This window comes from Mesocricetus auratus, unplaced genomic scaffold (genome assembly GCF_017639785.1).
Source record: "Mesocricetus auratus isolate SY011 unplaced genomic scaffold, BCM_Maur_2.0 Super-Scaffold_100676, whole genome shotgun sequence".
Taxonomy (NCBI): Eukaryota; Metazoa; Chordata; class Mammalia; order Rodentia; family Cricetidae; genus Mesocricetus; species Mesocricetus auratus.
In genome coordinates, this window is record NW_024429266.1 from 180,073,685 (window position 1) to 180,098,785 (window position 25,101).

At 36.2% G+C, this 25,101-nt stretch overlaps 1 protein-coding gene and 1 non-coding gene across 15 annotated transcripts in view; one reads left to right on the forward strand and one right to left on the reverse strand.

The window, feature by feature from the left end:
- Positions 1–25,101, reverse strand: part of Wnk1 (WNK lysine deficient protein kinase 1) — a 109,230-nt gene that overhangs the window by 50,907 nt on the left and 33,222 nt on the right. For all 14 annotated transcript variants that reach the window (XM_040737426.1, XM_040737425.1, XM_013110353.3 and 11 more), the window contains exons 4-5: positions 23,680–23,837; positions 1,018–1,106 (exon numbers count right to left, since the gene is read on the reverse strand). In XM_040737426.1, the coding sequence (XP_040593360.1) occupies positions 1,018–1,106; positions 23,680–23,837 (247 nt within the window). The remainder of the gene's footprint in view (positions 1–1,017; positions 1,107–23,679; positions 23,838–25,101) is intronic.
- Positions 12,099–12,200, forward strand: LOC121137329. Its single transcript, XR_005874583.1, has one exon. It is a non-coding gene; the product is annotated as a U6 spliceosomal RNA (small nuclear RNA).

Below are 25,101 nucleotides of genomic sequence, written 5' to 3' on the forward strand. Positions count from 1 at the left end.
AAATATGCTGGTTGTAATCTTTAAAAAAAAACATTTTGTTTATTTTATATATATTGGTGTGAGGGTGTCAGATCTCCTGAAGGTGGAGCTACAGTCAGTTATGAGCTGCCATGTGGGTGTAGGAATTGAACCCAGGTTCCACTGAGCCATCTCTCCAGCCCCACAATCAATCTTCTTTACACAAAATACCAGTAATCAAAGAAAGTGTTCCATCCAAAAGAGAAACAGAATAATGTTTTAAGACTCAAAACAAATATTCCTTTGTTTATACTGAAAAGGTCTTAAGAGAGCTTCTAAAGGCTGCATATCTCAAAACAGAAACCTATAACTAAATACCTGCTGAACAGTCTGAAAGATCATGATATTGAGCTCTTCTTAATAACATAAGACCATAAATGTAAAGATATGGAATTCTTGAATTTAGCTGATATACCCAATTGTGCCCATATTTTTAGGATAGGTTATGCTCAATTTACACTTTATTTTTCAAAGACAGATCTTGTATCTTTGCCAAGCTGACAGGTGACCCAACAGCTACACAGAATAACAGATACTTGACACTTTTCTCAGCAAAGTTCTGTTTGTATCAATGACTAAACCAGATCTCCTCCTAAGCCTAGGGTAAAATCTCTTTTTACTCAAAGGAATTTTGATGCTTTGCTCTTTTTCAATTCTGGCATAATGGTAGGAAAATAAAGGCCCGAATAGTTAAGTCAAGATTTTACTTAACTTTTAAACTTCAGTGGGAAAATGACTAAGGAATAGATTTGTTGCATTGGAGAATGAGCTACACTGTAGAGTTTTCTAAATTATTATGTTGATATAAGTAGTTTTCATTGAATGTAGAGACTGTGTAAGGTGGTTCTGGCTTAAACATTAAACTTAACTTAAATATCACTAACCCACATTTTTACAATTGTATTGAGCAAATCTAAGTAGCTTCAATGGAAATCATCCAATTTCAAAAAATGTTATATATGCTATGAATGGAAAAATGAAACACAAGAAGCAACTTACCTTTCATCTTTGTTTTGTCTGATACATCCTTCAATAATTTCCTTTACTTCAGGAATTGCTACTTTGTCAAAACTCGCTGGCTTCACTCCCTAAAATCCATAAAGTCATAGAAACCCGTTAATGAAAAGAGGATCCTGAATTTTTTTTCTTTAAAATAGGCTGCCTTCTTAATATCCTGGACTTTTTTTCTGATGTATCTACAGGACCTGATCCACGCAGGAATCAGAGGTAGGAAGTGGTAATCTCAAGAAACAGTTTAGTATGGCAGGTCTTAATTTTAAAGAAAAAAATTAGACCAATGACAACATCTTTCCTTACATTTAAAATGGCATTTAGGTTTTCTGATTGGTTAGAAAACTTTTTGTTCCACTTTGCAAACTAACACATTGATTAATTCAGCCTTTATTCTGGACACTAAACCCAGGGGAAGGCATGAATTCAGAGTTTGGTAAGCATCAGATTATACAGTATTATTCTAAAAACATAATACAAAGAATTATAGGTTAGTATTGAATTTGCACCTCTCACAAATCTTACTGTGAAGAACCACTTCTCCCCATCCTTTAAAAGGTCTAAAAAGCAACACCCTCCCCTGTTACTCAGATCTTGATTCTCTTCAGAGTTTGCTCACAAAATAAGTTACATAAATTTTAATCATCTGTATAGTCTCAGTAAGATACATAAAACTAATAATAACTGGATCACAGAAAGGTACATAATTTCTCGCAAGCCTAAATAAAATAGAGAAGCCTGACTTTCTTATCTGTGGCTTCACTTAGTATAACTGTAGTAGGAAAATATTTGTCTTGATTCTATCCAAGAAACCACCTTGTTAATACAACAGTATATTTTATTTTCCATTACTTATTATTGCTAATTTTCTGTTATGCCTAATTTATATATATATTAATTAAATTTTATTATAGGCATACTAAGTCTGTAGGAAATGTATTATAAGATTCATTATCACTAGTTTCAGGCATCCACTTGAATTATACACTGAAAGAGTCAGTGTCAATTAAACATAGAAGTTAAATACAGATTTGGTCAATTCTCATTAATTACCCATTGCATTCTTTCAAGCACTGATTTGGAAAATTGTGCTCCTAATGCTAACTTTTCACAGCAGCTAACTGGGTAGTAGGGTCAAACTCTTAATTTGAAAGTTTAATTTGGAGAATGACTACAAATGTCTTTTATATGTGTTTTCCTCAGTCTTCTTTTTTCAAACACAGCAAAGTGTTCCCTAAATATCTGCCTTTAAATAATTCTGTTTGAGAATCTCATACATGTGCATAATGTGCTTTGATCAAGTCTACTCCCATTCCCCCCACTAATCCATGCACATACACACAACACACCCTTTGATTAAAACCATTGAGCCCACATTTGGCTGTAGAACCACCCACTGAATCCTGGGAAGTAAGATCTTAGGGGCTGAGACCTTGAAGTAAAATGACTGACTCTTCCTCTCCCAGCAATATCCAATACCTCCTCAGGTAGGGTAGTAGTGTGTGACTACCTTCCCTAATCATGCTATGACTTTTTCTGGCTTATTTTACCCAGGTCTTATACAGGCTGTCACAAATGCTGTGAGTACATGTGTGCAGCTACTTATATCCAGGAACCCCCCTCCCCCTCCCTTTTTTTTTTCTGTAGTCATCCACTGCTTCAAGCTCTTACAAGCTCTCCAACCCCTCCTTTCATGATGATGTATGTTAATCATCTATTGCAAAAAGAAGTTTGAGGTGAGTTGAGAGAAACACTAATATACGGGAATAATGCCATTAGGAGTCACTTTAAAATTATGCCCCCTTAGCAGAATAATAGCAGTTCCAGGACAACCAGAGCTACAAATTGAGACCCCATCTTAAAAAAAATACCCCCCTAAAATCCCAAAAAGCAAAACAAAATGGGAGGCTTGTTTACCCCCATAACATCCTGCTATTTCACCAGTGAACATATCTTGCAAGGCCAATCCTTATCTTAACTCACTGGATTCATAGCTGAGTAAGACCGGGGGTGACTTTTCTCCCCGAATAGCATGCATAGCACTTTCTGTAACTAAGAAAGCTAGCTAGTAGGGATTAAGCTTCTAGGTTTTTACAAGGCTTTGCTTTCTCCATGTTCTAGGACTCAAGTATACAGTACATTCAGCAAAAGTCCTGTCTATGGGAGCCACTAACCTAGGGTTTGGTTTTGTTTTTAAATAGCCTATGATGTCAAGGGGAATAACTGTTCTCCCTATCATCTTACCTCAGCTACAGGGAAACTCCATTTAGACTCTTTGTATACATGTATAAATTTTAAAGAAAGCTTCTACAGTAGTAGGCTTTCCATATGGCATTTCTGTTATTCCTACCCCGCCCTCCTATGCCCTATTCTACTTAACCCTTACTGTTCTATTATTCACTCTTCCTCTTGAGATCAGCCTGCCCCTGCCTTCCAAGTGCATTGTCTCTTCCCACTTTAGTCATGCTTCCACTGGCTCCTTATTAATTTCCTGACTTCCATGGCTACTCAACTTAAATCATGCATCTAGAGTTAAAAGTAGTAACCATATATGAGACAGAACATGCAGTGTTTGTCTTTCTGGGTCTGGATTAACTCATTCAGAATGATTATTTCCAGTGCTATTCATTTACTTGAAAATTTCACTTTTCTTAACAGATAGATATTCCATTAAGTAAATGTACCACATAATCATTATTCCATTAATGGAGATATAGGTTGTTTCTACTTCCTGGTTATTATGAATAAAGCAACACCATGGATGAATAAACATCTCTGTAGTAAGACATAGTCTTTTGGTATATGGCTGATAGTAATACACCTGATCAAATGGTATATCTATTTCTAGCTATTCAGGAACCTTCACACTGATTTCTATACTAGCTTCAACAGTTTGCCTCCCATTAACAACGAATGAGTACTTCCCTTTTCCTAAACCCATACCAGAAATTGTTGTCTCCTGACAATCTTAGTCATCCTGAGTAGGGTTATGTGGAATCTCAAAGTAGTCTTAACTTGGAAGACTAAGGTAGCTAAACACTTGAAAATATTTCTCAATCATTAACATTTCTTCTGAGAATTTCATTAGTTCCATGTCCCAGTTTTAACTGGGTTGTTTGTTTTCTTGATGATTTGGTCTTTATGTATTCTAAATACTAACACTCCATCAAATATATAACTAATGTTTTTTCTCATTCTGTAGACTGCCTTTTTACTTGAATGCTATACAGAAGCTTTTTAGTTTTAAGATTCCATTTATAGATGGTTGGTTTTAATGTTACCAAGTCCTCAAGAAGTCATTTCTTGCATTTATAGTTGAAGTGCATTTGCTGCTCTTTATTCTTACACATTAAGGATATTGGATCTTATGTTGAGGTCTTGATAAAAATCTAGTTTCATTGCTCTTCATGTAACCATCCAACTAGGACCATTTGTTGAAGATGTTCTCTTTTCTCTAATGTGTATTTTGGTCTCTTTGTAAAAAATATCAGGGATGATGATACCTACAGCAGTGTTTTGTCTTGGAATTTTGATGAGGATCTTAGTGATCTGTAGATTGTTTTTGGTAGAATGGTTATTTTATAATATTAATCCTACTAATTGGGCATGGGAAGTCTGTACATTTTCAGTTGTCTTCTTCGGTGTCTAAGTTTTCATTGTACAAGTTTTTTCCTTCCATGACTGGATTTACTACTACAAAATTATTATTTTGAGGCTAATATGAATGGGATTGTTACTCAGATTTCTTTCTTGATATGTTTGTTGCTGGTATCTAATGGAGCTACTGGAGTTGTGTGTTAAGTTTGTATTTTACTACTTTGCTCAATGTGTTTATCAGCAGCCAGAGTTTTCTGATGGAGGTTTAGAGTCTTTTATGCATAGTATAATATCATCTGCAAATAAGAACACTTTGGTTTCATCCTTTCCAATTTGTGTCACTATTAACATCTTCAGTCATCTTGTTACTCTAATACTGCAATGTAAGCACTATATTAATACCGGAGAACATAGACACTCTTGACTTATTCCTGATTTTAGTGGAAATGTTCTTCATTTAATTCTAATGAAAACAAAATTAATACAGCTGAAGTCAAAAGCTGCTATGACAGAGTAAATGAGGTATTTGAAATTTAAGATTAAAAGAAATAGACTGGGGGTTGTATTTCAGTTAGTAGAGTACTTGCCTAACATGTACGACACCCTGGGTTGATCTCCAAACACAGCATAAATTGAAACTGGTATTGCATGACTAATCCTGCCACCAAGGAGAGGGAAGCAAGAGAATCAGAAATTCAAGAGCATTTTTACAAAGAATGTTCAAGGTCAGTCTAAGTTACATGAAATCTTATATCGGGAAAAAAACCAAACAAAAAACAAAAAAGACAAGAGCTGTGACACATAAGCAGTTGTGGACACACACATACAATCAGTAAAATTGCAAGAAAAAAAGGAAAGGAAAAACAGAACCAATAAAAATTGATAGTAGAAAATTTAAGTGTTCTATTTTATATTGGCTTTTCGTTTTCTACAATAAAGCAATACAGCATAAAGTAAAATTTTAAATGGGAAGAAACACTGAAAATACTATTGGTAAGCAATTGTCTGAAACAGATTTTGATAAGAGGTTGAACATGGTTGACTTTGTATGGACAGTTCAAATGCTACAATAAAATAACCAAACCAAAAGAAAATTTAATGAGGAAAAATGTGACTTCATCCATAATACAATATTTGAAGAGAATTAAGTTTATTTATTTATTTTTCTTCATTTTTCCAGACAGGGTTTCTTGGTAGCTTTGTAGACCAGGGTAGGTCTCAAACTCACAGAGATCTACTTGTCTGTGCCTCCTGAGTGCTGGGATTAAAGGTGTGTCTCACCACCACTTGGCAAGTAAGTTTAAATTACTGGCAGCAACATATTAAACTAAGATGGCAAATATGTACTGACTTCTATATCAATGTAGAAAGGATAAGAAATTTCTCCCAATGGCTAAAATCAAAAACACCAATGACAATTTATGCTGGAGAGGATGTGGTGAAAGGGGAACACTCCTCCATTGCTGGTGGGAGTGCCAACTTGTTCTGCCACTTTGGAAATCAGTATGGAGATTCCTCAGAAAAAAATGGGAATAAACCTACCACAAGACCCAGCAACTCCACTCTTACGCATATATCCATTCATACAACAAGGATGTCTGTTCCACTATGTTCATAGCAGCATTATTTGTAATAGCCAGAACTTGGAAGCAACCTAGATGTCCCTCAACCGAAGAGTGGATAGAGAAAATGTGATACATTTACACAATGGAGTACTATTTAGCAGGAAAAAAACAATGGACTCCTGAAATTTGCAGGCAAATGGATGGTACTAGAAGAAACCACCCCGAGCGAGGTAACGCAGTCACAAAAAGAGAAACATGGCATGTACTCTCTCATATATGGATTTTAGACATAGATCTGGGGAGCGCCCGCCTACAATCCCATGGCCAGAGAGTCTGGGAAACAGAACCTTTATTCCGTGGCTGATGGAAGAAGAGCAGACTCCCACGGCTAAGCACTGAGCTGAACTCAAGAAATCCAGTGACAGAGAGGGAGGACTTAATGACTAAAGGCATTAGGACTGGGCTGGTTTAACCCCCAGAAACAGCTGCCTGGGAATCCAGCATGGGACTGATCAAGACCCCCTGAATGTGGGTGTCAGTGAGGAGACCTAGGTAATCTATTGAGCCTTGGGTAGTAGATCAGTATTTATCCCGGGTATACAAATCGACTTTGGACTCCCATCCAATAATGAGAGATGCACTCTCACCCTGAACTCTTGGGGGAGGGTCTAGGACCTGCCCTGGATGAAATGACAGACTATGGACACCCCCATGGAGGGCCTCACCCTCCCTGGGGAAATGAGGGGATATTGGGAGGGTTGGTGGGAGGGCACAGGAGGAGGGGAGGGAAACGGAGAGGGACCTGGAATTGACATGTGAAGCAACCTTGTTTCTAATTTAAATTTAAAAGTAAAAAAAAAAAAAAAAAAAAAAAAGAAACAGAAAAAAAAAGAAATTTCTCCAAAACCTGCTTTGATCCCTGATGATCCTAAATTGTCATTCTATTAATCCTACTCATGCAAACATATATACACATCTACTAGCTATTAAAATAAATGGAAGATAATGCAAAACTAACAATTGTGCATAGCATATCCTCAAATGCATTAGTTTATACTGTTGTTTAAATCTATATCTACAAGTTAGATACAGATGGTTCCTTATGAATGTAATGAAACATATCCAGTGTAATGATATATTATTTATGATTTATTAATGCTTGCCTGAGGATTCAGAAAGAAGAGTCAACCACAAACCATAGAAGGTATGCACATACCTTTAATCCCAGCAGCCAGAAGCTAGGAAGTGGTGGTACACACCTTTAATCCTAGGACTCAGGATTAAGAGGTAGATGAGTCTCTCTGAGTTCAAGGACACCCAGGGATACACGAGATTGAATCAGTCTAAGAGTAACAGATCACACACCTTTAATCCTAGCACTAGAAAAGTATAAAAGATAAGAAGCAGGGACTTCAGCAACCAGTAGAGGCATTCATTCTCCAGCCACAGTGAGGAGAGGTTACAGTCTGAGGCTTGGTGAGGGCTTGTGGAGACAGGATCAGCACATTCAGCCTGAGGTAGAGATAAGAAGCTAGTGGCAGTTCCTTTGCTTTTCTGATATTTAGCTTCAAGTTTGAATCCCAGTATCAGTCTCAGGGTCTTAATTTTTTTTTTTGTGTTACACCCAGAAGCTACTGTGGCCTTAGACAATGTATTGTAAATGGCAAGGTAGCCAATAAAACTGAGATATTTCCTATTAGTTCACCAGTTGATATCAAAAGATTAAGACTTCTACCCACCTAGATATAGGAAAAGTAAATAAAAATCATACCAGTCAGCCAAGACTATAAAAATGCCCAGAAAAGTGTTTAAAAAATAATGTGTAAGAATATAAATTTAGCCGGGCGGTGGTGGCGCACGCCTTTAATCCCAGCACTCGGGAGGCAGAGGCAGGCGGATCTCTGTGAGTTCGAGGCTGGGCTGGACTGATAGCCTCCAAAACAACCCTGTCTTGAAAAACCAAAAAAAAAAAAAAAGAATATAAATTTAGTATTAATAGGCAAGTAAAGTATATGGTATGAGTACAAACCTCTACTGTCATGAAAGCAACCTACCTACAAGGGTGCCATCTGAGATACTAGGTAGGAATATGCCCATAGCAAGTTTTTTGAGATACACATCACACTGTTTTGTGTGTGTATGTGTGTTTAAGATATAAGAACTTAATAACTGATAGTTTAAAAGTTGGTCTAGATTATTCTAAAACATGATTTTAGCACCAGAAAAAACACAGTAATAACAAAATGTTTTTGTGATAAAATTTCATCTTGTTTCTTTTTAACGTGTGTATTTCAATAAAAATGAAGATTCACTTAGAAGTCATACAAAACCAACCTCTTTTCTTTACTCCTCAGTTCTACTTGGTCCTGTTCCAACCAGTAAGAGCAAATGTATTTTCCCCTTTTTAAAAAAAATAAGGTTAGAAAGTACAAAACCAAAAAGAATACTGAGATATAAAAGCTGAGTTACTCTTAAAAGAAAAAACAAAAACAAAAACAAAAACTAAGCTTTATTCAGAATTGGTAACTTAACTCTAAACGTATTCTTGCTTTTTGTTTCAATTCACAGGTTCTATCTTTGGGCAATCATGTCTCAACATTCAAACATGGGAGAATAGTGACATAAAATTGTGTACCTTCTCATTTTGTTTTGAGATAGTGTCTCAAAGTCACTTTTGTAACAATCATATAGAGTATAAAAATGTGAAACTTTTGACTCCACATCTAAGATAAATGTTATCATATGTGTTGTTTTATTTGAATTAAACAATTTAATAGACTGTAACTTCTTTAAATTCTGTATGTTTATGGTTAACTAATCTGCTGGAAACACAGAAACTTTGCCTCAATCTTCAATTTCTTAAAAATTGTCAGGAATTGTCTCAAAGCTTAAGTTTAAATGTTAGGATAACATACTTCCCCATACTGAATAAACCACAGAAGATTAAATAATTTCAGCAGTTTAAGTGAAGCTTCCTGTGTACATCATCAGAAAGCCTACAATATGCCCTTATAGAGACCAGAAATTCTTACCTCATTTATACAATCCTTTTGAGAGCAGCAGCAGCAATGAGAATTTACAATAACAAATACTGAGCAAAAATCTGTCTTCATAAAATCCATCAGCAAAGGCAAAAAAGGTTTGTTAGAATTTAGAGAAAAATTAAAGGAAAGCAAACAGAAATATAAACCACCAGAACAACTTAGCCCACAGCATAAGGAAGACAAATATAAAAGTCAGACTGGAGCGTAGTTTCTTGTTTAATAGCCATGCTTTCCAACTCTGAGTTTGCTCTACTCAACCAACAATCTATTTAGATTGGCTCTGTGGATATAATCCACATTCTCAAAGACAGGGCAACAATTATGCTGCTAGTAGTTTCTTCTGCTTTTCCTGCAATAGTAATACATCCTTGGATAAGCATGAAGACTTTTATTTGCTCAAAGCTCCACCTACTGCACCCAAAAGTTCTGCCTCCTTGACTTTGAAATCTACCTTGGAGGCATTCCTGTATGTAACACTAGATGCCTACCTACTGAAACACTTCTTTCACACCAATCATGTTGAAACTATACTTTATTTTAGTATGAAAAATAAAAAGACCCTGAGACTGATACTGGGATTCAAACTTGAAGCTAAATATCAGAAAAGCAAAGGAACTGCCACTAGCTTCTTATCTCTACCTCAGGCTGAATGTGCTGATCCTGTCTCCACAAGCCCTCACCAAGCTTCAGACTGTAACCTCTCCTCACTGTGGCTGGAGAATGAATGCCTCTACTGATTGCTGAAGTCCCTGCTTCTTAACTTTTATACTTTTCTAGTGCTAGGATTAAAGGTGTGTGATCTGTTACTCTTAGACTGATTCAATCTCGTGTATCCCTGGGTGTCCTTGAACTCAGAGAGACTCATCTACCTCTTAATCCTGAGTCCTAGGATTAAAGGTGTGTACCACCACTTCCTAGCTTCTGGCTGCTGGGATTAAAGGTATGTGCATACCTTCTATGGTTTGTGGTTGACTCTTCTTTCTGAATCCTCAGGCAAACTTCAATAAATCACAAATAGTATGTCACTATTGTACTTTATTTAAAAGTGAGGGAAAAGATTGAACTCAGTCAACAGAATAAATTTAGTGTAATCATCAAGCAAGAGCACTAGTGGTTATCCAATTAACTTACACTTTCCCTGGTTGTTTTTGCAGAGGACTCAGGTTTGATCCCAACCACCTACATAGCAGCTCACAACCATATATATATATGTATATATAACTTCTGTTTCAGGGACTCTGATATCCTTTTCTGGTCTCCATGGGCAAAAGATGCACAAGTAGTGCACAGAAATAAATGCCGGCAAAACACTCATGTACATTTAAGAAAGAAAAAGAAAGAAGAAAGAAATCTGTTTTTTGAAAATATGCACAATAGCTCCTGTGTTTATCAATTGAAAAAGTGATAATATTAGGACTGGAGATATTGTTCAGTGGTAGAATGCTTGCTGAGCATGCATGAAGCCCTGAGTTCAGCTCCTGGTGTGGTGTGGTGTGGTGTGGTGTGGTGTGGTGTGGTGTGGTGTGGTGTGGTGTGGTGTGGTGTGGTGTGTGTGTGTGTGTGTGTGTGTGTGTGTGTGTGTGTGTGTGTGTGTGTGAGTGTGTGTGTGAGTGTGTGTGTGAGTGTGTGTGTGAGTGTGTGTGTGTGTGTTGATATTAAACTGCTTTCTACTCCCTCATAGCGAATTGTTATACAAAAGCAGCAAATGTTTCTATTTCTTTTCCCTATGAAAAGCCTTCACATGTGCAGACGTTTCCTAGAAAAAAAATTCTTATGAACCCAAATAAAAGCCACTTTGAATTTAAGTGTTGTTAAATTTTGCTTCACAGTATTAATATAGGGGAAAAAAGCTTGTGGCATTGTTATAATGGGTAACAGAGTAAGACCGTATCCTTTGTAATGGTATAAATTCAAAAGAGCACAGCATTTACCAAGGTTTCAATCACTGATAGTATAGTAAGGTTTGGATGTTATTTGGTGGAAGTACTTCTACTCTAAGGACAGTTAGGCGACTCAATGGGTAAAACCACTTGCCACTGAGCCTGACTGGAATTAAATCCATTAGACCCGAATGTTGGAAGGAAAAGAAAGTTGTCTTCTGACCTCCACAAACATGCCTCAGTGATGCATTAGTCCCCCAATACAAAATAAATGCAACAACAACAACAAAGACTCAACAACAAAAGACAAAACAAAATTTCTAAAGTTTAGAAATGTGTACTAATTCACTGGGCATGGTGGCTCATGCCTTTAATCCCAGCACTCTGAAGGCAGAGGCAGGCATGTCTCTGTGAATTCGAGGCTAGCCTGGTCAAACCTTGTCTTGAAAAACAAAACAATAAAAGCACCAATTCTAACGGCTATCTCAAAGCAACTACCAGTAATTTCTGGCTCATATTTATCACTACTAAGCAAGTAGTCTAAGATGTCAGGTGTTGGGCAGAAATACAGTAATTCTTTTACTTACTCATGAGAAAGATTGCTTAAGATTATGCTTGGCCATCTATCTCACAGAGATTTTTTTTTTAAAATGCCTTTCCCATGCTACTTTAAGGCATGGGTATCGGGGCTGGAGAGATGGCTCAGCAGTTAGGAGCACTGGCAACATGTTCTTGCAAAGGACCTAGGTTCAATTCCCAGCACCCACATGGCAGCTCACAACTGTCTATAGTTCCTGTTCTAGGAGATCCAATACCATCTAAGAAATATACATGCAGGCAAAACACCAATGAACTACAAATAAATTTAAAAAAAGATATGGGTACTAAGAACAACCTAAACTTACAGAATAGCCTTTTGTTGTTGACAACAGGTTGATATAGACACAAACAACTAGACTCTGTGAAAGTAAACCTTTTTTAGGCTTGCTTCGGCAACACAGACTAAAATTGGAGTGACACAGCCATATATTAGAATGGCTCCTGCATAAGGATGACATACAATTTGTGGTACACTCTTATTTCTTGAGGAAAAAAAACCCAACAAATCGATCTTTCCAAAAAATTGGGAGTCTCCAATATCTATAATAATACATTTACATTCAAGGAATGGAAACAAGAGATCATCCTAATTTGGCCTTAGCTTAAAAGAGATGGGATGTTAGTAATCAGAATTTGGTGGTTAAATTTTTAATGTAAAAGAAATAAAGCAGTGATTTGGGGAGGCAACTGAACCAGCATAAAAATCCCATTTTATCTGGCCAGAAATGTTAAGCTATTGGAGAAGAGGGTACAAACAGTAGAACTGTTTATCACCTGTTTAAACAAACCACTTACTCAGACATAGTAGTTATTATATAAACCACGCTAGACATAGTAATCTTTATCTTTTATATTGTTGTTAATTTTTAATTTTTAATATTTTATATCTTCCTAAAACATAATTATATTTAATGTACTTGTAATATATTCCCCTTTTCCTAAATAGCTGCTTTAGTGTTTAAATCCTATAGAACAACCAATAACTTGCATATAGAGGAAAAAGGAACCAATTCTCTTATTAAAGACTCTAGTTTTTATAATTATATACTTTAATTAGTATTTTTCAAATATCAATAAGCTTTTTAAAAAATTTTTTTCCTCAGTTTGGTGTATCTGGTTTCTACAAGGAAGGCTAAACTCATGCTGATTTGCTTGTAACTGTGGTCTTTACCAACTAAATCTAAAATTCAGCATTTTTGAAATTTATATTATCAATTTCTGTACAGTATTATTTACTATTTTTAAATAAAGCCATGATCAATGTGCACTTCGGTGCTTCTCATTCTCTTCTTCCAATTGGGAAAGTCTTCTCAAAGGACTGGTTCTAAAGGTATATGAACAAAAGGGGCCATAGACATTTATCTGGGTGGAGAGGCTGGCAAAGTCTTCGTTCATGACAATGTATCAATGGGGAATTGTTCTGTTTTCTTCCATTAGTATTTATTACTGCATTTCTTAGCATAAACATATTCCATTGTATCTTTTATATTTTTGAACATTCACATGAAAAGTATTAATTCAAGGTTGACTAGTAGATGTCCAGTCCAATAAGTGCTAATAATGCATTAACTTGAACACCTAGAATAAGACATTGTCTACGTCCTACTAGGTAATGGTCCAATTAATGGGAGCATAAAAAATAGAATTTGAATATTCCAGTGCCAAATTCAATGTTACTTCTACTATATGCTTTCTACTTCACTTCTATCCACCCTTACTTCCCCAGAATAAGTCAGCCAAATTGATTACTTCTTCAGTGAATGCTTAAAATATGTTTACATTAATACTTTTTCAGTTGGGTTTGTGGTGATGCAAGCCTACTTGGGAAGCATAGCACTGTAGAAGAGTGTTATATAAAAGCTAGAAGGAATTTTACCCTAATAGCTTTAATTTTGTTTTTTCCATACAAGGTGTTCAAGCCTTGCAATCCAAAGGCTAATGGAACCAGTGACAAAGTCAAATTACACAAACAAAGTAATTAAAAAATCCCCATTATTTTTAACTCGGTTGTTAAAGGGCTGGATTCAGCCAGATTCTTTTTGGTATGAACCATTAGTTTACAGGTATTTGAACATACCATATAATTCCATTGGAAAACAAGCTTCTTCAAATGCCCTACCAAATTGAGTTGGCTCTATTAAGGGAAATTAGCTTGCCTCATGATTCCCTAAGGCTTATTACTCTGGAAACATGAGAGCCAAGGTATTGTGCCAGCCTCAAATACACTATCCTTCATATAAACATTGATGCCGTGGTATACTAAAGTCTTAAATTCTTTTAATAGCATTAAAAACTTGTGTTACTTTTCCTCCTCCATACTGAAAACTGAATCTATGGCCAAGTACATGATAGGTAAGGGTTCTATTACTCAGCTATATTCCCATACCCATTTTTAAATTTTTTACTTTGAGATAGTCTCACAAAGTTCTGAGTTCACTCTGTAGTTCAAGCAGAATTTAAACTCTCGATCCTACCACCATAGCCTCCCATATCTGGATTAATAACCTTACTTGGATCTTCTTACTACCAAAGGCATTGACTTCACCATTACTCATGTCAGAGTAATATTAGTAATAATGGCAATATCCAACAAGTAGTGAATGACTATTACTAGAAAATTTTTTAAAAGTTTTATATGCCTTTCTTAATTAATACTTTAGGCTCAGAGGAATCAAAAAACCTGCAGCTAGGAAACATTCCTGGGATCTGGACTCAAGCAAATAAAACTCCAAACTGTGTCTTACTCACTCCATAGTCTGTATTCCATGTATTTATTTTACAAATATTGGCTGAATGCTTACAACTTGCAAAGTGTCGATCCCTATTATTTGAAAACACTGCCTCATTTTTTAACTGATATCCATTCTTCATCGTAAGATGAAAAGCAAACGATTTGTGCCTTATTACTTTTTCAGAGGACCATTTGTGTTTGAAGAAACAAATATCTAAACAATATTATAATTTCACATAATTATATAAGCAACAATGACCATGTTAAAATAAGTCTCATTGAAATAGTCTTTAATTCCAGCACTTGGGAGGCAGAGGCAGGAGGATCTCTGTGAGTTCCAGACTAGCCTGATCTACAAGAGCTAGTTCCAGGACAGCCACAGAGAAACCCTGTCTCGAAAAACCAAAACACAAAACATACCAAAACAAAACAAAAACAAACAAAAAACATTGGCTGGCTGGGACTGGAGAGATAACTCAGTGGCTAAGAACATTGACTGCTCTTCCAAAGGACCCAGATTCAATTCCCAGCACCCACATGGCAGCTCACAACTGTCCGTGACTCCTGTTCCAGGGGATCCAATACCCTCATAAAGACATTCATGCAGGCAAAACACCAATTCACATAAAATAAACAATTAAAAAAGAAAGAAATATAGTATATACAACTTGTATTCAAATTAGGACATTAAATTTAAAAAGTCAGTTTGTAATAAACGCCATGACAAATAAAATGAAGATGGAAGTAAAGTATGTATGTATTTTAAGAACTGTTTTTTAGATAGGTCAGGGAAAGCCTCCCTAAATATATAAACATTAAAAAAAAGATTTAGGGGGTTGAAGAGATGACTCAGAGGTTGTTAAGAGCACTAGCAGCTCTTCCAGAGGACCTGAGTTCAATTACCAGCAACCACATGGTGACTCACAACCATCTATAATGAGATCTGGTGCCCTTTTCTGGTATACAATCATACATGCAGGCAGAATACTGTATGTATAATAAATAAAGATCTATTTAAAAAAGATCTAAATGAATTACAGGTATGATATATACTGTGTATTATCTGTGTATTGTTTCTCTAACTATTAAACCAGTCTGCATTTATCACTTCCATTATCAGCACTTATACAGGTTAAAATACCCTCATATCACAATTGATACTATATTCAGTATAACACTTGATTTAAGCTAGATGTAAGTTGCTTATATAAATACATAAAATCATTGTGTTGTCTAGGCATTTATTTAAATGTCCCCACATTAATATCGGAGCATCAAATACAGCAATCTTCTATTAAAGTAACAAAAGACACAGTCCCCCTTTGATACTTATTGGAAGCTATTAAGATGAGAATTGTTATCATTTAAAAACAAGAAAGTAGCCGGGCGGTGGTGGCGCATGCCTTTAATCCCAGCACTCGGGAGGCAGAGGCAGGCAGATCTCTGAGTTTGAGGCCAGGCTGGACACCGACAGCCTCCAAAAAAATACAGAGAAACCCTGTCGCGTAAAAACAAAAAAAAAAAAAAACAAAAAAAAAAAAAAACAAAAAAAACAAAAACAAACCAAAAAAAAAAAAAAACCAGTATTTTAAAATATATGAAAGGACAGTGGATAATTAAAGACTATAGATACTTTAGAACTATATTTATAAATAGAAGAAAAACAAAACACAGATTAATGTCACAAGTAGTGTCTTTTTAAATTAAGGATTATTACATAGTACCAGTCAATTTACCTTGTAAACTTAATTTTGTTTTGTTTGAGACAAGGTCTCCACAGGAATGTTAAGTCCTAAGGCAGCTTGACAAGATGTTATCTTAAACAGAAAGGCAAACTACAACAACAAAACAGCAGAGCAATTTCCTCTTCCAATAGGGCATATTATACATCTCCCTTCCTTAAGAAAGTTGTTTTAGAAAATTCATCTTGAAACATAGAGTTATCAAATAAAAAATGGTTTGCTTTTGCTCTCAGAGAGCAAAGTGAAGACAGGCTATAGGCTAAAGATTATGAGGAAATACTGCTAGATAAAAAGCCCATAGTCTCTACCCTCACAACACAGAAAGCAACTTAAACTAGCTATTTATAAATTACAATTTTGAGATTTCAGAATCTGTACAGAAGCAAGAGCATGGACAAGGGCTTCAGATGCCACCTACCCTTGGAATTTTCACTGTTAGTTTTCTACTTTATCTGTATCAGTTTCCCTCCATTTTTATATATTTTTTCTATACCTGAATATTATTTTTATTTGTATGTCAGTTTCTATTTACTTCAATTTAATTAACAGAAAAGTCTTGTTTTATTTAAGAAGAAGATTTTATTCTCACCTGAGACAAAGTTTACAATTGAGAAAGATATTAAGATGATGGTTTAATTCCAGAACACTGTCTGGAAATTTTCAGCATTAATAAATTACATAATGATTTTCTTTCACATTTCACATGTACAAGCCAGGCACCATTTTACATACCTACAATTCCAATAAGCAAGCAGACTTAAGGAGGTCTAAACATTCAAGGTCAGTTTTTCAAAAACCTGGAAAGATCTTCCTATAAATATACAGGCTAATACATTCTAATTCTAATTTTAAAAAAACATAACCATCTCTTTATGTTATGGTTATTTACAGAACTCCTTGGATAAAAATTTTTAAAACAAAATTCTAGTGGTATATTTAGACTAAGTTATTCACTTTTTTTGTTAAAAGCAAGGTAATAAGTACCCTAGGCTTTGTAAATAATAAAACCTTGGTCATTACAATGAGAAAGGTCATTAATAATATGAAATTCAATACTGTTGAATTTAACTCCTCAAGTTAAACATTTGTTCACACAAAGATTGCTGCACTCCAGGAATCTGATGGCTTGGAGCAATGACCCTTTCCCCCCTTCATTTCCTGTGTGCCAATTCTTTTAAGACTGTCTAGCTGAATTAAGACTAAGGTAAAGACAAAGCCATCACCTGAATTAGAATAAAAGCCAAGTGCAACTTATTGTCTCTGTTTGATCGTCTCATGACCAAGAAAAAAGTTTGCTCTGTTCAGACACTTCAGCTGCAGTTGTGATCTTTTTCTTTGCAACCCTGAATGCATTTCTAGTATAATGAAAAGAGAAGCCAGTGCTCTTAACCACTGGGCCATGTATCTATCCTTCCAGTGCCCCACTTTCTATTTTTATGGGTGTGTGTGTGTGTGTGCGTGCGCACGCGCCCTTCTGTTTTATTAGGGTTTCTTAAAAGGATCTGGGTGAAGGACTATTTACAAGAGCATGAACTCCCATCAGTGGTTATACAGTTGAAAAAAAAATGACCATTCAGGGAAGGTGGGTTCTCCTAAGCCCCTTACCCCTAGCTACTATAAATCCTTAGGAAGGGACAGGATATTGGTAAAGGTAACTTCAGTAGAATCAATAATACAAAAAGACTGTGTTCCACTTCCCTTTACTACTTCCTCCTGCTTTAAATTAATCTTGGGTGATAAATGATACAATTTCCCAATTATGGCTGAGCATTCAACATTCCCTTGTTCTTATAACAATGACTGATTAGGAATCTCAGCAATTACCAATGGCTATTGTAAAAGTGCACTTTTCTAAAATGGTCATTTATTTTCTTAACTGTTAAGTATAAAGAACTCAATTTTGGGCTGGAGAGATGGCTCAAAGGTTAAGAGCACTGGATGTTCTTCCAAAGGTCCCGAGTTCAATTCCCAGCACCCACATGTTGGCTCACAACCATCTATAATGAGATTTGGTGCCCTCCTCTGGTGTTCAGACATACATGCAGGCAGAATACTGTATGCATAATAAATAAGTAAATTAAACCTTCAATTTTAACTTTAAAAGGACAAAAAAAGCAAAATCCTCTTGAATCCATCTATTTCAGCTTTTTCCTATGACTTCATACTTCCACGCTTTCAGTCATTTCCCCTTATTAGTTGATTATTATGATGATCAGTTCCCATTTTCCCCTTCTCCCTACATAGCCCAGGTTAGGCTGGAACTCATAATCCTCCTTACACAGTACTCTTGAGTGCTGGTATATACCACTGTATCTGAACTTCAACAGCCAACCTTTCAACTGTTTTTTGTTTTGTTTGTTTGTTTGTTTAATTTGTCTTGATTTTAATTTCCCTCCTCTGCTTTTAGTACTTCAAATCTATGCACAGAATAATCTTTATAAAATTTAGGTCTACTTATACAATACCTACCTGTTTTACAGATGCTACAACAATTCTACCAGTACTCTAGAAAAGAGTCAAAGGTTTTTTATTCACCCTTTCCTATCTGCAAACTCAACAACTGCAGTTCTCTTACAGGTGATACTTTGAGCCTTATAGGATCTTTAATGGTCATTTTCCTAATCTGTTCAACTCAATGAGGTACTGACTGCTCCAATATGTATTTAACATTAGAATAGCTAATGTATAGTCTACGGTCCCTAAGTTCTTTGTTGTCCTTCCTCAAGTAAGTTTTTTAGAAATAAAAACTACACGTAAGCCGGGCGGTGGTGGCTCACACCTTTAATCCCAGCACTTGGGAGGCAGAGGCAGGCAGATCTCTGTGAGTTCGAGGCCAGGCTGGACTGATAGCCTCCAAAACAATACAGAGAAACCCTGTCTCGTAAAACCAAAACAAACAAACAAACAAACAAAAACTACACTTAATAATATTCAATACCAAGAATTTGTAAAATGTCTGGAATACAGAAAGGACTCAAATATTTGTTGGCAGAAGAGATGGCTCAGCTTGTGGCCAAACATGATGACCCAAGTTCTATCACTGGGGCCCATATTGTGAAAGGAGAGTCCTCTGATCTCCACCCATGCATGATACGGCATGCATACACATATACATAATATAAATAAATAAATGTAATGAAAACAAAACAAAAAGGTATGTTGTGGTTCTAATCTCTATAACATACGACTGTGAAGTTTATACCAACTGTCAGCTTGACAGGACCTAGAAATATCTTAGTGTCTTCCCAGGCTTGTGAAAATGTAAACTAATTTGAGAAGAAAAGTGAAGGTATTTGCTCCTTGAATGTAATTGCTTAGAATAGTGTTTCTTCAAGGTCAGCAGAGAGAAGCTGGCACAAGAGAAGCTGGCACAACTATGGCCTAAAGGGCCTAGGCTCCATACTGAGCTGGCACCAAAACCTAATAGCAGCATAGTCCATGTTAATAATGGTTTTGCTAGCCATGAAAGATACAAGACTGAATTGAGGTTTAAACAACCTTTCCAGAGAGCTGATGAGGCTAGTCAATGTATGACAGGGTCTGAATTCCTACAAAGGGACCCTGAAAGGTTACTGCATGATGCTGTGAAAGTGAAAGCTAACTCTAGTTCCAGGAATCTTAACACCCTCTTCTACTCTCTGTGGATACTACAAATGCATGTGCACGTACATACATGCAGGCAAAATAAAAAAAAGTACAATAAAAAAAAAACCCTATTCCTTGTCTCATCATTTCCTTGCTTAGGGAAAAAAATACTGGTCCTGAAAGACTGGATTACAATGCCATAATCTTTCTTTAAATGAGAAATTATGCAGTGGCTCCCCCTACAATCCCTTGCTAAAATAAAATGTAATAAACATTTTGTGTGCAAGCTTGTTTGTGTATACACAAGCAGCATAACATGTTCATAGAGGTCAGGATAAGTTGGTTCTCATTCTACCAAAGGAGTTTTCAGGACATGAACGCAGATCCTCAGGCTTGTTGGCAGGTACCTTTATCTGCTAAGCAAGGCCCCAGCTCCCCAGTTTTGATAGTGTAAGGAGCTTGAGTCTTGTTAAAAGTTGGGCTTTTAAACAACATTTGAACTGTTAAAAGACTAGAGGCTTTTGAAATTGGACTGAGTGAATTTTGGATTATAGTATGGCCATGAACATATGCGAACAAGGGAAAAGACTTGTGCTGGTATACAGCAGATTTTCCTATACTATCCAGGGGTGTAAACTCTGTTCCCATAGATTTTGTTTACTTTCCTGGAAGAAATGCCTCTGCCTGCAGCAGGCAAAAAATGCCCTCCCTATCCTGGGAAATGGAGCTTAGGACAATTGCCACAAGCAAAACAATGAAGTAATTAAGGGACCAGGGATATACATTACTTTCTAATTTGCTTGCTTAGTGGGCATAAAGACTTAGATTCAATCCTCAATACTGCATAAACTGGGTATGGTGGTATATGATTCTTGCATAACTGTGGCACTCAGGAGGTGGAGGCAGGAGGATCATCAAGGTTATCATCCAGATATTTTGCTCTTTTGTCTAGGTGAGCTCTGGAATCTGGCTACCTCTACCTCTTGCAGTGAGAATGGTTTTACCCATTTAGTCATCTCACCAGCCCCTTTTATTTTTAAATTCCTATTATCTTTTAAACAATTTTCCTTATTTTGTAACTGAATATTTTATTTCTTGTTCTTTCCTCACACTGTTCCTGCATTCTCTCATTAATTTTACTTTTCATTTTCAATTTTATGATCAATCTTTACATTTTTCATAATTTTTATGATTATTGGTGGCACACAGCAGTTTTGGGTTTATTTTCTTTTTATTGTATTTATACTTACTAATTTTTTGGCATTTGTGTTATGGCAGTTTAATTTCTCTTTTCTGAAAGGCAGTTATTGGGAGTAAGCCTTTAGGAGAGGGCTGCTAAAAAAATGAGATAACCATCCTAGTAAATACAAAATATCACATTGAAATAAAATATGAAAGATCAAAGCAACAGGAAATGGTTGAAATTCTAGACAAAACTTTAAAGTCTAGTTTTGATTTGAAAAAGATCTCAAACATGATTTAAATAAAAAATAAAGTAAGTCAATTCAAGACTTGGAAAAATTCATCAACTTTGGACTATAAACTAAGCAAAAAATGTGTGGGAAACAAAAACAAAACCTACCAGATGTTTTGAAAATGAACAGCTCAAAAAATCCAGTTAAAAAAAAAAAAGAAAATCAATCACTTGGCAGTGGTGGTGTACACCTTTGATCCTAACGCTCTGGAGGAAGAAGCAGGTGGATCTCTGTAATTTAAGGACAGCCTGGTCTACAGAGAGGTTCCAGGACAGGCATGATTACACAGAGAAGCACTGTCTCGGAAAAAAGAAACCAACGGAAAAGCCAGCAAGTTGGCTCAGTGGATGAAAGGTGCCTTAGGCTGAGTCTGAGAACATGAGTTTAAATCCCTGGAACCCATGGAATAGGAAAGAAGCTACTTGTACAAGCTGTCTTCTGAGCTCATCTGTTCTGTGAAATACACCTGTTTGAGTCTAGACACACACATATGCACATAAGTAAATATACAAAAATTAATAAAAAAATAGTAACTCAATAAAAACAAAAACTAAACTGGTAGAAGAAAGAATATTAGTGATTAAAGACAAGATTAAAGAATTATTACATTCAGACAGCAATAAAGAAAAAATCCTATGACTACAAGATTCAAGATGTGTAGTACAGGATTAAGAGAAAAAACTAACAAATCTGAGAGAACTGAGATACAGATTAAAGTCATGGTAAATGCCTTAAGTTACTTTTCTACTGCTGTGATAAAACACCATAACCAAGATAACCTAGAGAAGGGTTTATTTGGAATGTACAGTTTCCACAGAGATAGGAGTTCATCACCATCATCATGGTGGGAACATCCAAGCAAGCAGGCATGGTCCTGGGACAGCAGCTGAGAGGTCACATTCAGATTCACAAACAGGAATCAGAAAGAGCACTCAGGGAATGGCACAAGTTTTTAAAACCTCAAGTTTGTTCAAAATGACATGCCTACTTCAACAAGGCCAGCTACACCTTCAATTCCTCCTAAACAGCTCCACCAAGTGGTGACCATTCTCATTTCAACCACCAGAGTGAACTTACTCAATAAAATTGCTCCTAGATCTAGTGAGAAGGATGGACATTCATGTAGAATCTCAAATAGACATTACCAGAAAAGGCCCTCAACATATTTTATTAAACTATCAAGAATTTAAAAGAAGAGCTGGAAAGATGGCTCAGTGGTTTAAGAGCACTGGCTGTTCTCCTGCTCTTCCAGAAGTTCCAGGCTCAATTCCCAGCACCCACACAGCAGCTCACAATTGTCTCTAATTCCAGTTCCAAGAGATCTGAACCCTCTGCTGGCCTCAGGGATCTGTACACATGTGGTACACATATATATGCAAGCAAAAGATCCATACATATACAAATATTTTAAAACAATTTTTAAAGAGTTTAGAACAAAAGATATTTGAAAGTTTCAAGGGAGGGAGTACCGGTTATTTAGAAAGGCAAACCTATCAGAACATTTTTGGACTGCTCACCAGAAACCATAGAAGCCAAGAGAGCATGGACTGATGTTTAAATATTTGCCAGTCAAGAGTACTACATCCAGCAAAGTTATCTTTTTAAACTATACCTAGTGGTCCTTTCTGAGAGAGAGAGAGAGAGAGAGAGAGAGAGAGAGAGAGAGAGAGAGAGAGAGAGAGAGAGAGAGGGAGGGAGGGAGGGAGGGAGGGAGGGAGGGAGGGAGGGAGGGAGGGAGGGAGGGAGGGAGGGAGGGAGGGAGGGAGGGAGGGAGGGACGGAGGGAGGGACGGAGGGAGGGACGGAGGGAGGGAGGGAGGGAGGCAGGGGGAGGGAGGGGGAGAGAGAGGGAGAGAGAGGGAGAGAGAGGGAGAGAGAGGGAGAGAGAGGGAGAGCATACAGCAATAGCTACAACAGGAAAGTGAACCTGCTACTTTGTCTCCTGAACCCATCACAATATCTAACATTCTCTCAGAAAGAAAGAAAAAACTAAAACCAAAATACCCCTTCCTCTTTATGCCCAAAATCTTGGATACTCTGTATCAATTATCTATCATAGTCTCACTGTCATAACATTAACCTTATCTTCTTCTTGATGCTTTCAGAAGTCTACAATTGAAACCACCTTTAAAGCCATAATAGCAATAGAAAGCTATTTATCATAATTAAGAATTCAGATGAACTATTAAGAGATACTAGAATATGATTTCAAATAAATTACACCTCATGATAAAGGTTTAAATGATTGCAAGGTAATGGGAAGAAGCTGATAGTGTATCTTTGCTCTCACTGTACACTGTCATCTAACTCAGCAAATTTCCATCCTAACAGCTTAGGCTCTCTAGTAGTGACCCCTTTTGCACAGGTGGATGCTATCCAGCTTGATTTATTAGATATGATGTAAAGTTACCAACAACTAGGCAAGGACTTACACTGGTTACTCGACGGTAGATCTGCGCAGCATTTTGGCACTCTGAGTATGGATATTCAGATGTAGCCATCTCAAGCATGCACATCCCAAAAGCATAAACATCAACGGATTCGTCATATTTCTCCTCATACATCTCAGGAGCCATGAACTCTGGAGTACCTTAAATTAAAACAATGATTTAGATTCAACTGGGCAGTAGCTGTAGGTGTTACCTACCAGAGGTTTCAAGAAGCAAAGAGGTTGATCTGCCAGAGGGAGGAAAAGAAAAAGAAAGGGGATGAAAAAGAAAAGGGGAAAAGAGAATGAAAATCTTCTTAGTCTGTTCCATCAAATATCCTATAGAAGATCTTCCACTGTTAAGGTTTTTCAAACATGCACAATGATCAGGTACATGATTACTTATACAACTGAAATTATGTTCCCACTATTAACATAGAATTTTGGCTAAGAGATACATTAGTATTATCCATAATGAAAACAAATAGAAGGAAAGGTAATAAAAGGAAAAAACCTAGCCTAGAACAAAATGAATACCGTAAGAAAGTAACAATGAAAAGATCAAATACTTGTCTGCCAATGAGTATTTACAACTAGCCTCTTGCTATTGATATTTTATTTTTTAAGGAAGTCTTACAGGAAAAAAACAAAAAGTCCTATATTTAGTATGTTTTTAAAGGCAATAAAATTAATTATCTGCAAAGGTCACTCACTAGAGCCTTTTTGTCACATACCTACAGTGTACAAATAAGCCTAATATAGATACAGGTGAAAAACAAATGTACATACATATACAAATATAGTGAATACGGTATGTATGTGTATGGTCCTACAAGATTAGATTTTATAAAGATATCAGAATCTTTAGTTAATTTTGGTCTCCTTATAGCAAGGTCTGGAGACAATTTAGGTTGTAACAAATAGGAGTAAACAGACAAGGTATGCTACAAATATTTGTGGTGGAATCCAGGTATGCTGTGAACTAATTCTATAGTATACAAGAAAACTCTATACAATAATTGTCTAGACACAGCTATCCAGTGTACTAAGGCTGAGAAACCTGATTCTGATATATCATTCATTCTAAACGGTTAGAGTAAAGGAAAGTTAATGAGAGCAGCTTTCCACAGTACACTCCAATACATTCCTAGTATCAAATCAAGTTTTTACAGCCACACATTCTTGAAGATATAGACAACATTTCTGAAACTAAACTACATATAAATCCCATTTATTTTATGAAAAAAGCAACACATTGCTTCTACTGTATCAATATAAGACACTGAGTATTAACAGAATGACTCAAAACTGTAACAGGTTGTATGTATCAATGAAGCTCACCTTACTTCTCTCTATGTAACTTTATAAAACATCAATAGTCTTCAAAATGATTTTAGAAGCTTAAATATTAAAAATCCTTCATTTC